A 14,529-nucleotide genomic window follows, 5' to 3' on the forward strand; every position below is an offset into this window, starting at 1 on the left:
GTGTAAAGAAAAGGCTGTAGAAATTGGGGAAATATCTAATGCTTTAGTAGAACAAGCAGGTTTTATCAGGTTTAGAGAGAAGAAAAGTTGGTGCTGGTCCCTTCTGTTACATTATAGTGTCTGGACACTTTTGTAAAACTTACATTGCCCTTCCATATACAGAACAGAAAAACCTATCTGATATCCTCAGTTTCAACTGTGGAACAAAGCCTGTATTCAATAAGTGGCTAGACCCTGTAGCAGGGATACCCACCCGACTTAGTTTAGAGTTAGTAGTTATTGGGTTATTCTACATTTGTGATAGATGGGGCATAAGTTGCTTTTTGTTTGCTTGTTTGTTTTTTAGTTCAGACCTCTGCTAATTTACTGATCATTTTGTGAGTAGGAGGTTGTCAAAAGAAGTCCCAATGCTTACACACTTGATTTCTCAGTTATTTTCAAAGAACTGCTGAACTGAATGGAAATAGTAATTAAGCCATAGACTTTTGGAGGGGCTAATAAAGTTCATAGGAGTGTTTCAGATTCGGTACAGCTAGTTGATTGTATATGAAACCCGTGACTAAGGGCTTCAGTTGTAAGTAACAGTATTTTTCTCCAACCAAAAGGAAGTGTCTCCTGTAGCCCAGTCCCTGTAATCACTTATTTGGCTTTGCTGCCATGGATGATGTAGCAGAGGCCACTGACATCCCCCCCCCCCCCGCCCCCCAGCAGCAGTATCAATACACGTTCCTACATATTTACAAGTTCTTGCAACTTTGACTACTGTTAAAGGAGCTTACCACTTCTACTCAGCACACTTGAAATGTTTATTTGAGACTTCCTATTGCACCAGCAAAGTAATTAATAGTGCATCTCTTCTGCATTTTCACTCCTTCACCCTGAAGTGTGTAAATGAGGTAAAACCTCAAAATATCTGAATAATCTAGATCTAAACCTCAACCTTTCTTTATAAGCCTTAGCAGGTTCTGCATACTCCAATAACTTCCATCTCTGGGAAATGAAAAATTGGTGCATCGCGGGACAATATAGCCTGTGCTTTTCTCTGCGAGAACCTTGGTTTTAGGCATTACTGACAACATCCTTGGTACAGGATTTTAACGCCTCCTTTGATGCTAGGCTTCGTATAAGAAAAAATAAACTTTCCCACAAAACCAGAGTCAAACTGGGTATTCCTCCAGCTAATAACTGCTTTGTTGTTGTTTTTTTTTTCAGCTGAGTACCACTGGAATTTTTTTCTCTGCCTCATTTCTTTTTTTTAATCTTTCATGCCCTTATTCTGCATTTGATTGTTAACTATGTATGGATCAGATAGCTGCACAAGTAAACTGGAGTATAAAAACTACAAATAAAAATGAAGTCTGGCGTTCTGCTTATCATTCACTATCTAATTAGCTTCCTTTCCTTACTTTAGAAGTGAGTGATATGAATAAGTGGCTGCTGAGGCTTAGAAGACTCCTTTCCTAGAAAATGACAGAAATAACAAAAAAGACAGAAATAGCAGAACAGATTGTTGCAGAAGGCAATGCTAACATTTGACACTCAGGAAATTTCAGATTTTAGGCTTGCCATATTTCTGATAGTCTGCTATTAGAAACAATGTAAAAGAAAACTTTCAGTCTCTGTCTTGTCTTTATGTTTGTGTGTGTGACTTTGTCTTTTCCAAATGGAAGCGAAGGTTTGTCTTGTTTGTATCCATGTCCATGATTTAAATTTGTAGTGTTTAAAATTTGAAAGCCTGGAGATCTTGAAATTTAGTATTTTACAGATAAGCTTACCAAGTTAGCCCATGCTTGCAAAACAAATAAAAATAACTATTTTGTTGTGTATTGACACTGAAATGCAATGAAAATGTGTAAGGGATATGAATCAATCTACCTAAATATTTACTGGTTTAGTGCACCCTGAATTTATGGGTGTGCATATTGAAATGAGGTAATCATTTTAAATAACACCTGTGCCTTTTTAGCTAAAGAGGCTGTGAAATTACATTTCCTTAAATTACTGCTAGATTTGTTTGTATGGGTTGAGCACCCACCACAGGCTGCCAGAGAGCAGAGGCAGCTGTGAGGAAGCAAATCCCAGTCCTGTCTTTCCATTCTGCTGGTGTGGGGAGGGGAAAGCAGGGTGATGATTTCATACCACTGTGAACACATGATTGGGGTGTTCTGTAAGGTGGATTATTTGAATTTCAGTCACTGTGGCTTGTGCAGATCATAGGCTATACCACAGAACTGTAGGCTGAGAGGGACCTCTGCAGGTCCTCTAGTCCAACCTTCTGCTCAAATAAGTGCTAATTTCTAAATTCAATGAGATTGTCCAGGCCCTTGGTTAAACAAACATTGAAAACCACCAAGGATGGAGATTCCACAGCCTCTCTTAAGCAACTTCCTCCTTTTATTGTGAAAAATGTTTCTTTATAGCTAAGTGGAATTTCCTTTTCTGCAGTTTCTGACTATTGCCTCCTGTCCTTCCACAGTGCACTTCTGGAACAGATCTAGCTCTGCAAACCCCCTTTAGGCAGCAGAAGACAACAGTTCTCTCTCCTGTTTTCCAAATAAAAGTCTTTTCCTCCACTGGACTTCTCCATTTGGAATATATTTCTTGTGTTGTTTGTGGGGCCCAAAATAAGTCTTGTTATTCCAGATGTATCCTCATTATGCTGAGTAGAAATAACCCCTTCCTTCGCCTGCTGGCTATGCTGTTGCTAGTGCAGCTGGGTTTGTGGTTTTCCTGCATTGCTGCAAGGACATAGTGCTGACTCACGTTCAGCTTCTCCCTCAGATCATTTTCTACAGAGCAGCAATACAGACAGTTCCCAGCCTATTGCGGTGCATGAGCTTATTCCCTCCCACATACCTGGGTCTATATGCCTCAGATACTAGAAAACTTCTGGTTATTCTGGCTTAAGTAGGTTCACAGATAAATTGCCATATTCTTTAAGAAAGAAAAAAGTATCAAAATTTAAACTGATATAATTATAAATATTAGCTTACTTTCTGTTGAGAATTTCACACTTATAAGAATTACAAATACATTGTAGCAAAGAGCTTTTTACACAAAAAGGTGTTGATAACAATTGATTTTGGCTATGTGGCCAGGCAATAAAGAAGGTTCTTGGAGGGTGCAACTTTGTACAGCAAAGAGACTTTAAATATTAGATATTATGCATTATTTTGATGGAACAACAAATTATTCCAAAGAGTTACTACAGGTGTCAAAAAATTTATTCACTGTTAGCACTATCATAGGGGCTTAATTAATGAATTCACTGTCATCACAGTTATGAGGGAAAGATTATGAAATATTAAGTGGATCTTTTTTAACTTGATTAACTTGAGGAAGCCTCCACTGCAAGGAGAGAAGGCCCAGGAACTGCAGGTTGTCGTTTTTAAATGTTGGCTACAGCCAGATCCAAGCATGTAAGTTCTTGGACCTGCAGTTCTTGGACCTCCTCTCCTTGTAGAGGAGGCTTCCTCCTTCTGCTCTGTTTCTTGGCAGAATCCTATTATGCAGCCTCCTAGACAGCATCAATAGAAAGTTGTGCTGCTTGAAATTCATACCAATGTGTTTATCCAATAGCTGAAGTAGGGATTATAAAATCTTTTTTTTTTTTATATTATTTATCTGCATTCATTTATCTTAGCAGTGAATTTATCATGGCTGGACTGGCATGTCCTTTGCTGTAACGCAATACAATGGCATTTGTACATTGAGATAAGGGCATGCTAACAGATGGATAAAAAGAAACTAAGTTTCCTTTGAATACGTGACAGTTTTTCTGTCAGCTGTATAAAAACAGATGAGAGCCAAATTCTGCCCTGATTATGATCTTGCTGTATGGTAATTTCAACAAGGTCACAAGACTTTCCTCTGTGTGTGTGGAGGGGGAACTGTATTCATACAGAATATTAGTCCTGAAAGAAATAAGCATTCTATTTACACATATAAAAGAGGTTTCAAGTCTTCCAGAAAATCTGTTTGAAAACTATTTACAGTGTTAGTATGCAAATTATATACTACACACTAAGTGGGAATCTTGTAGCAGAGCACTCTGACAGGCATCTTACTATTTGAACTATCGTAGTCCAGTTAAAAAGGCAAAACAAAAAGAAAACACAGCTGGATGTAATTGTATCCAAACACATACTTATTATGTTAATGGGGGCATACGAATCAAATGAAATGTTGTCCAGCAAAGGTTTTCCCACAGAGACTCTGAGTTATTTTAGCAAGATGTTTAAATAATGCAAGCTTTTGTGTTTGTTTTAACTGAAATGTTGTTTGATACTTATTCCTAAAAACTGACAGATGAAGTGTGGCATCACCAGAGAAACAATAAATCCCATCTCATATCAAGTGTCTTTTAAGAAATATTCTTCAGTTGAGAAGAAAACATGAAGTATGGCTCTGATTACATTAGATATTTCAAATTATATAATTTAAATCAAATTATGAGAACGGAGTTGTATACTGGTAGTGATATATGTCTCAAACTCCTATTGTTACCCCAAGCTGTCAGAGTAGTGGTACATCCTTTAGCTGCCTCTCATTGGTAACTGAAACCTCCTGACACTTCCCTGCTGCTGCTCCATCCTCACTCCCCATCAGTCCCACCTTGGTCCCCTTTCTGTCCCCACAGCCTCTGTGAGTGCCCCTGCCACAGCAGGTGGGCTTCAGCGTGGGAGGGTTTAAACAGACAGGTGTCAGTTAGAATCCACAAGATGCTGTGGAAAGTCAGTGTGGGAGTGGGTCTCTTTCCAATCGGCAAAAGCTTCACTGTTGTTTCATTCCTAAAAATCTCCAAGAACTTCTTCTTGTGTCCCTCACACCAATCCACACAGCTCTGGCACATAAGTTGCCTGAGCAAGGTGCTAGGACTGTTTATACCAATTTATTTCTGGTGGGCTTGAAATATTTGAAAATAAGAGGCTTTGGATGAGGCTTATGCCTCCTTTTTTTTTCCTCCTTTTTTTTTTTTTTTTTCTTTTCTTTTTCTCCTCTCCATTTTTAGGACATGCTTTTAACAAACCATAACTGAAAACTAAACAACAGTTTGTGCCTTATGTAAGTGTGCCTGCTATTCAAATGGCTGCATTCAAGGGCTGTAGAGGCTGTTAAAAGCCCATGTCTTCTTCCCTGCCAGCTGCTGCCATAGTTTTAAAGTAGATGAGATGCACTGTTGATTTTTTTTAAACTTTGTATCTCAAAATACAACTCTGTGAAATAGCTTTCTGCCTTTAAATTGACCATCATGCAGAATTTTGTATTTTTCAACCTGTCGTTGTCTTTAAAAGATACACCTTATTCTGAGTTAAGAAACTACAATTTTCGTTCAAAAGTGCAAAGTGTACCTTCCCAAATCTAGCTCAATACGCATGTCAAATGCAGTTTTGAGAATATCATCTAAGTGCATGTTTTTATTCTTAGTTATGAAGAACTGTTTATAATGCAAATGTAATGTGATCAAACACACATTAATGTATTATTTAAAACTAAAGCAAAACCAAACGTATATTAATTTAAAAATCATACTGGATAAAAATGTTAGTCTGTTATTTAAAATATTTTCCAAAGTACTATTGTCCTGTTCAATGAAAGGTATATGTTTCTTGTCTCTGCCTATATAAGAAATGTTTTAAATTTTTGCCTTTAAAGATTTACAGCCACAACAAGCATTTTATATTATGACAGGAAGACAAAGCTTATATCGTTAGGATGAAAATAAATCCAACTTGCTTGTCTGCCAAGTAAATTCTACATCTAGCTACTCCCATTAAAAAAGCTCCAATCTACTTTCACTAAAAATCTGCTCCCACCAGAGAGCAGATTTAGTACTTCCCACTCTCAGTGACCAAAGTAATCCCTCTAAAATCAATAGGTAAGACTCACCTGAGAGCATAACACTTATTATTAGTTGTTTCAAGCAATGGTTAAAGAATAGATTTCTGCACAGAATTTGTACTGAGAGGGAAGTATCAAAGGAAGGACTTTGTGTCCTTTGGGAAGCTACAGAACTGTGAGAAGGAATCTTTGAAGGCCAAAACAGGTGTGTTGAGCATTATTCTGCTTAGACTGCCAGTCTTCTGGTTAGGCTGCTGAGTTTTGGTGTGCAGGGGTTTTGTTTGTTTGTTTTTGTTTTAGTTTTTCTGGGGTTGGTTTGTCTTTTTTGCTTGAGTTTTTTGTTGGTTTGTTTTGTGTTTTGTTGTTGTTGTTGGGGGGTGGGGGGGCTTCTGTTTTTGTTTTTGTTTGTTTGTTTGTTTTTAGTGGTTTTGTTTGTTTGTTTTAAGAAACAAATCTCATTTTGGCACAATTTTTCATCTTTAAAACTTAACCCAAAACCAGATGCTCCTGAAGGGAGCTGGGCATTCACTGCTGAGCTGGGTATTGCACAATTCTATTTATTTTGTCCCTTTAGGTCAATCATGTTTCTTAGAGGGATAGCTGGAGTGCACATTGTAAGTCTTCCTTGGCAAAATCAGAGCAGAAATATGTGACTTGTTTCCGGTATCTTGAGAATTTATTTTATTTCAAATTCACGATGTCATGAACTCTAAGCATGTGATCTTCAGTGTCTCACTCCAAAATTCCCGAATACTGCCAACAGCGATTTAATTTTAATTGGTACCTCTCTGTGCTCCAAGTATGATAATATGCATTTGGATATTTTCTGCTCCTCTTTACATTACCTACAGTGCTTTTGGCATAAAGATATACAGTAATACTTGTCCTAAAAACCATCATAGAATCCAGCAAACAAGGCTGAATAGCAAAAGAATCTCTCTTGCAATAAGCCAGACAAAATGGTGCTTGAGCTTGGGGAAGCACAACTTTATCTGAACACATGGCTTATTTGCAGTTTCTTTAGAAAGAGATGATCTAGGCTGACTTCTTGAGCACGCTGTACTTAGACTCTATGTTATCTACATTTTAGGGACTACTGCAGCAGGACATCAGGTCATTACATGCCTCTAGTTATTTGTTTTCTTAGCCTACAAACTGAAGAGGAGTAACTCAAAATAATAAGGAGTTCCTTCACAGGTTTTATCCTTGTGCTTTCCTTTCTTTTTTTTTTAATAGCCTGGATGTGTAAACACTACTGAAGTGGATATAAAAAAATCCTCAAGAATGAGAAATCCACATAAAACAAGAAAAGTAAGTACTGTTATTATATCAAAAGCAGGAGGTGGAGGTACTTTATAGCATGAAGTTCCATAGTTTCTCAAAACAATTTTTTCTTACAGTTGCAAAGAACAAATAAATGAATGTATGTTATTATTTCATAAGCTCTTTAATGAATTAATATTAACAAATTTGCTGCTACTAAGTAAGTGGTATCACATAAGAAAGGCTTTGGAGAAATATGAGAGAATATGAAAATAAAATTCATTTTTGCATACTTTATTCATGTTGCTTTGTAGATTGAATAAAGCATGTTTAAACATTTCTGTCAGTAATTAATGAAAAATAAAAATGCAGTGTAAACTGTAACAGCAGTACTTCTTGTACTGGTCTTAACAATAAGGGTGTCTCTAGTATACAATTCTGCCCCAAATGGATGACCAAAATTTGTGGAGGAATTTAGCTTCATCTAAATAGGGATCCTGACATGAACGGTGTAAGTTCTCTAGGGATGTTTAAATGGATCGGAACAACATTTTCCTTCAAATCTTTTATCTCACAATAATGTACATTGATTCCAGCTTTAAAGTACTCCCTTTGATGTATATTTTTGTGTCAATCCATGGGAAAAAAAAAAAGTCTTTTAAAAATGGAAGTGAATTTAGAGAAAGCTTTATCTTAGTTTATTTATGGTAGTGAAAGGTCCAGATTAGCATAATTTCCAAAGCAGTAATTGCAAATCTGTGAATCATCCAAATAATCCATTATGATGGTCTACCTTTCAGGATACTGTTTCTTCTTTTCCTACTGGTTATTTCCACTTGCTGTAACAGCTGCCTTTCAGTGTCATCCGCCACGTTTAGTATGCTGTTAATGTAGAGATATAATAACAGTAGATCCTGTGGTTCATGGCTTTATGAAATTGTAGGGTTTGGGGAAGCACAACTTTATCTGAACACATGGCTTATTTGCAGTTTCTTTAGAAAGAGATGATCTGGGCTAACTTCTTGAGCACGCTGTACTAAACCATCACAGTTACTATGTGTATGTGTAGAAAGCCTTGTCTGAAAGTAACTATCATTGTTCCATGTTTTTTGCATAGTCTGTCTATGGCTTACAAAACGACATTAGAAGTCACAGCCCTACCCACACACCAGTACCAGAGACTAAGCCACCCACAGAAGACGAACTACACCAAGAGGTTTGAAAAATAACCGCAAACATGTACTTTTAAATGAACTTTTTAGGAAACTAGGTATTAAACCAAAAATTATCGTAACTGGGAAGTATGTTCAGAACAAATCTAGTAAATGTTTAGTAAACCTTTTCTTTGTCTCAGGATTGATGGATTTAGGTATATAACTTCTATTAAAACTAATGAGACAAAACCTGACAGTTAAAGGTAGTTAGCAGCAGGCCAGTGAATGGGTTCTTTGCATAACTAAAGCCATCAGACGCTTTAGCAGCAGACGGCTCTATCTCCCTTTCAACACCCATTCAAGGTTTGGGGGTATACTTACCTCTCTGTGTATGCACGTATGGGTTTGCACATTTATCTACTGTTAATGCTTCATTAATTGCTCCTGAGGTGTTAGAATTGGGAGAAGGTAAATGTCTGAAGAATTAGTAGTTCAAAATTCTAAAAAAAAAAAAAAAAGGCTAATTGGATTTCTGTTGATGAACCTTTAGGGAAAATGTTATATTAGGTCCTTTTTTTGTCTCTGTATGAGCTTTCTCTTTGATGGAAACTTCCATTTATTTTAGAAATCCACTGGTGAAATGCTGTTTTAACTCAGATGTATTTCTCTTCTGTGCCCTGGGATAAATTAAGGTTAAATTACAGCCTTAATAAAAAAGTTATGGAAATAGAGTCATGCAATGAATTACTCATAACACTCTTTGCCTTCCTTTCTTGCAGATTAAGTACTGGCAAATGCAATTAGACAGACACAGATTAAAAATGTCAAAAGTTGCAGAGAGGTGAGTAAATTGTCAGATCTCTTGGTTTTTCAATTAAACTGGTAACTATTGAGAAAATGTCAGTATGAAATAGCTTCAAAGAAAGAGAGACAAGGGAGCTCAGGTGTCATAAAAATAACTGATGAGAGTTGACTTTAGGTGAGAGCTATGAAGTTTTTTTGTTGATAAAAGATGGCCCAGATATTCCACGATACATTTCTGATAAACCAAAGAGTCACTGAAACAGTCTCTGACCAAATGGTCACAAGTTTCACCTCACGTTGGCATGGAGGCTAAATGGAAATAGGTCTGGGGTTATTGTGTTGATATTTCAGAAGGACAATCACTGAGAAAGCAATGGAACTGATCTGCAGAGCTGGCCAGGTGCTTGATCAAAGTGAGTCTGAGCTTGCTTCAGGTCAGAGGGTGTAACACAAGTAGGAATCTTTCTCCAAATAAAACCAAAATTTGTCAGGAAGTGGGTAGAAACCTAATAAAATGTCCCTCAGAAAGACTAACTACAGCTTAGGTAAAGAAGAGGAACGGTCTGTTCTTACACATCAAATAGAGAGACAGTGAAAATTGCAGAAAATTGAGCTGCATAGGACCTATTGAAGGAAATTAAGCCAAATGCAAATGTTTCTTCATTCTCTCATATACGTTTGTATATATTTATAAGGATATATTTATATCTATATTCACGTATATATTTATAAGGATAACTTGTTACGAATTTGTGTTTACTGAACAGTAAAAATGGAATACAGACTAAAAATGATATAAGTACAAATGAAAAGAAAGAATATTTGTCCTCACTTGTCAGTATTTTTTCAATAATTATGAGGCAAAAGGAAACATGAAAAGCAAGAATAAGGGCATGAGAGATGTAAATTACCAAAATAAAAGAAAAGTTTTTAGTGTGTGCAACTGAGTCAGACGAATTCACGAATACAGAAGAATTTGGAAAAAAAATATTTTGTTTTGTATTTAATAAACTTGGGAGTACTGCCCTTTCATTAGGAAATAATAAAAATATTAACTGTATCTAAAAGAGGAAAAAAGGAGTCCCAGCAGCTGCAGGGCCAATAAATATGACCTGGACAGCATGCAGTGTTCTAGAACAGATATTAAAGGAACTGCTGATTAAAACCATAGGGCTATAAAATGTGTTCCTTTATAACAGCAAATGTGCATGGAAGAGGTTTCTTGATTTAATTTATGAGTGCCTAAAGGACACCTAAAAGGAGCTTTGTGGAAGTATTAGGAAATTTTCTAGTTTATTTTACTTAAACTCTGGATAAGACCTGAGCCTCCGCTTCTTCTTCAGACATCCACTTTTAAAAGGCTTGAGCGAACCTATTTTATCCTGAACTTGTAGCTGACTTCTGTGTGAGCACACCTGGTTACCATGGTTCAGCTGATGCAAGACAACTGGTTAACTGGGGTAACCTGATCAGCTTTCCTCACCTCCTGACATGACGATGTTTGGTGCTTTTGTTTTCCTAGTCTATTAGCTTACACGGAGCAGTATTTGGAATATGATCCTTTTCTTGTGCCCCCTGATCCCTCAAATCCTTGGATATCAGATGACACCACTTTCTGGGAACTGGAGGCAAGGTATATAATTTTCTTTCTTCTTTTGGGGTAAGGGAGTATAACAGGCTTTTCTTGAAGAGTGACGATTTCAGACAGAGGTATTGCAGGAAAATACTGAGGCAGAGGGGCAATGCAGTGTCCTTTTGGTCTTTCCAGCTTTGCAGTTTTGTAAGTTGGGAAGAGCTATGGATTAATAAATCTGTGTAAAATGTTACAGTAATGAGTTTGCAGGGTCCCAGTATGGGGAAAAAAGACATATTTTAAAATCTGATAACATTTCCTAGTTGGAAGTCCTTATTCTTCTGTGTAAATGCATGCGTATTCCTTCCAACGGCCTGGTTGCTCATCTCTGAACTTTGCACAGATAAGAGCAATCTGGAAGGTGAGAAATCTGTGGTTGAATTTTAGGACTTAGTGTAAATTATGAACACAGAGTATTAGAATACTGAAGTATTGCTGATTGTAAGTTCTGTTGGTTTTTCTTCTGTAGCAAAGAGCCAGGACAGCAGAGGGTGAAACGATGGGGGTTTGGCATGGATGAAGCTTTGAAAGACCCTGTGGGAAGAGAGCAGTTTCTCAAATTCCTGGAGTCAGAATTCAGTTCAGAGAACTTAAGGTAAATAAGAAGGAGGTTTTAATTGCTTGTAAGATACATTGTGGGGTTTTTTTTGCCTGATACCTTTATTTTTTTTCTCCTTCAAATTTTTATTTTCTGTGTCTTACTTTTCAGAATCCTTTAATGCAGGTTGCTTCCTGCTCCCATATTCAAGCTGAGAGAAAGATTGATATAGTTAACAGAGACTCACATGAAGCGTAATTTCCCATTCCTGTCTAACTTTTGGTCAAACTACCCCTATAAGAGCTTTTTTTCTCAGCTCATTTTGTGAAACAAGTTTCAAACACTGTCTCGTTCAAAGCCTGTTCATTATTTTTCATTAAGTCAAATATTACGAGAATGATGATTTTTTTTTTTTAAATAATCTGTTAAAAAATAAATAAGGGATTTAAAGTAAAATTCATGGGCTTCACTGCTGGTCAGGTTTCTAGGGATCATCAGTCTTCCGAAAATCTCAGCCAAGATTCTAGTTGTCATGGATCTGACACAGTAGAAGTAGTGTGACAACTGACTCTCAAATTCCTCACAGATTGCAAAATGGAAAGGAGCTGATAATGTGGAAGCTTAATTTTTTTTTTTTAAAGGATATATACAGAATTACTTTTAAGTGAATGAAAACAATTATTTGATTTTAAAAAATGATAATCCGTCCATTGACTAATACTGTTTTTTCTCGTTCTTATTCTAAGCAAGTAATTTTTGTAAGAATTATTTCGGAGGGATTAATAACAGCCTTTCTATAGATAAGTCAAATTGTACACAGTACAAAAGCATGTACAACATATTTTTCTTTTTATTTCACCTTCTTGTCGGATGTTACCTCTATCACTTCCCATTCACTACTAGCATAAGGAGTATAAAATGCTATTTGCAGACATTCTAGAACTCAGGAAAATCCTAAGCTACTTTTTTTTCTATGCCAGTTCTCACTCCGAAGTGGTGCATCATTGACATTCATACTAGAGTTACATTTATGTAGAATCCTATGGGAGGCATTTAGCATTTTGTGGTTTTGGTTCATTCTGGGTAATTGCACAGACCTTCTTGTTGTAAATTTAATTTTTTTTGAAGAATAATTGGAGATGGACTTCTCTAAGTTGCTGACCATGTTCACAGTCAAATGTTGAATTTTATGTCACAAGTGTATATTAGATGCTCTAGACCTTATGATATTTTCCAACTGATTTGTTTGCCATTAACCCCATGGAAATATGGCCTGACCTGTCTGTGTATGTAGATAACTTCGTTAACGACAGACACAGACTTTTTTTAGTTAAAAAATCCAAGTGGTAAAATGAAAATTTAAAAATCAGAATAATATCAAGAAAAGGAAACGTATTATTATTTTTTAGATTTAAAGAGCATCTCAATAATTCCTTATGCAGAGGAACTATTCAAACATGAACTTTATCTAGTCCAGTGTGTCCTGCAGTTTCTGTGCTTTTCTGTGATTAATTTGTCTCTCTGCCAACTAGACTGTTACCCTCATAATCCCTAGATCTTTCTTCTAATCCTACTTACAACACTAACCACAGGCAACTGCAAGTGACTGATCCAGAAAAATTCCCTTGAGAAATTTGTTCAGAGCTGATTCCTTGACATGCCATCTACTCTTCTGTCTCTCTCCCTGGATTCTTATACTGCCATTATAAAATATAATGACTGAGGAATGGTGAATATGAGCTTAAAGGCTGTCCCCAGGAAGGATCAGACAGGGGATCAAACTAACACTGAAAAAGTGCTTTCTGTGATGATTAACTGAAGGAAAACTGTCTCACAAGCTCAGGATTATGTTTATGAGTTCTGAAACTGTGGGGAAATCAATGCACCATTAGGCTCACACAGTAAAGTCAGGTTAGAAAGCATGAGTTTGTAAAGCTTATTGTGTTCAGGAGTCAAAATGTTATAGGTCTCAGCAACAGAAATTAAAAACTTATTACTGCAAAATAAACCTTAAATTAAAAGACCACAAATTTCTCTGCTCACCTGTTAACCCTACTGTGGCAATTTGGGGTTTTGGGGTGTTTTTTTTTTTATTTGACAGCCACCTTGAGAAAGGGTTTCTTTCCATCCACATCTTCCCATTTGCAACAAAGTAAACTCAAGTCAGTAGCTGACTCTAGTGCTTTTACAGATCTAATCACAAAGCACCATCAAACCTACAGCGGGCCAGACACCTGGGATCCTGGATTTGAGCTACCAAGCACAGGACACAGGATACAGCAGGGGACTGCAGACACTACAGAGAGATTCAGTATTAGTTGATTAGAAGTCCTATACCTTGCTTTGGTGAAAGATATGCCAAAAATGTGAAACAATAAGTCTACCAGATACAAGGACCATTTCTATTCAGTGTGATTATGTTATCTAGATAAAAGTCCCAGCGTTGGTGTTTCATTAACTTGGACTAAGGATGTCTAAGCTGGCTGAGAATCTCATTCTTAGTGGATACAGATCCTGTCTTAAGAAACAGATGAGAGATGAAGAAAAAAGCCATGAGTTAAAACTAAGAACTGTAATGATTAGGAATACAATCAGGTTTCATCTTCTTACTCTGAATCTCTATGCTTTTTTTCTTTGCCTATAAACCGGGATTAATTGTATGTCACTAGGGTGTTGGGAAGCATAGCAAAGGAATAGAACTGTCTAAGCAGTTCTGTCAGTGCAGTAGCTTCATTACAGTGTGACTGCAGTTTGATGACACCGAGGCTGGATTCTGCATTCACCCAACACAGACTGTGAATTCTAATCACTTTTTACCATGCAGATTTTTTGGAGGGATCACTTTGCATGCTGCTCACTACAAGAACAAATAGCTAAAGTAACATATGATTTGGATAACAGATTTGTAAAATTCCCACTGCCTATTACAAAATTGGTGACTATTGTTTAAAATGCACAAGACTTAAGTTTGAGCATGATCCAATACTACTGAGCTTAGTCACAAGGCTGTCCAAGCACTGAAAAGAGACTTTTCAGAGAGAGTGAGGTAGCGAAATGAATCTTACTGCAAGACTGAATCTACCTGGAGACCTAATTTCTTTCATCACTGTAGAAAATCCCCATTCCTCTCCTTATCCTTCCTTTGTCTGTAGTGCTGCAGAATTCTTTGGAAAGTTAATATTCATATGCTGACTGTACATTTGCTCCCAAGTGATTGCTATGTAGGAATTGCAGCCTGTGAAGATCTAAATGGCTTCAGGCCTGCCAATCTAAAAGCCTGTCCAAGTCATTATGCA

At 36.8% G+C, this 14,529-nt stretch overlaps 1 protein-coding gene across 13 annotated transcripts in view; it reads left to right on the plus strand.

Annotated features, from left to right (window-relative positions):
* Positions 1 to 14,529, plus strand: part of RGS7 (regulator of G protein signaling 7) — a gene marked incomplete at both ends in the record, with an annotated part of 239,621 nt that overhangs the window by 188,673 nt on the left and 36,419 nt on the right. For 10 of the 13 annotated variants that reach the window (XM_082048677.1, XM_082048678.1, XM_082048680.1 and 7 more), the window contains 5 exons: positions 7,078 to 7,152; positions 8,222 to 8,320; positions 9,038 to 9,099; positions 10,585 to 10,695; positions 11,165 to 11,290. In XM_082048677.1, coding sequence (XP_081904803.1) covers positions 7,078 to 7,152; positions 8,222 to 8,320; positions 9,038 to 9,099; positions 10,585 to 10,695; positions 11,165 to 11,290 — 473 coding nt within the window. The remainder of the gene's footprint in view (positions 1 to 7,077; positions 7,153 to 8,221; positions 8,321 to 9,037; positions 9,100 to 10,584; positions 10,696 to 11,164; positions 11,291 to 14,529) is intronic. The other 3 variants (XM_082048674.1, XM_082048684.1, XM_082048683.1) reach the window with 2 other exon arrangements.

The sequence above is a fragment of the Streptopelia decaocto genome, assembly GCF_964273445.1.
Source record: "Streptopelia decaocto genome assembly, chromosome: 3".
NCBI lineage: Eukaryota > Metazoa > Chordata > Aves > Columbiformes > Columbidae > Streptopelia > Streptopelia decaocto.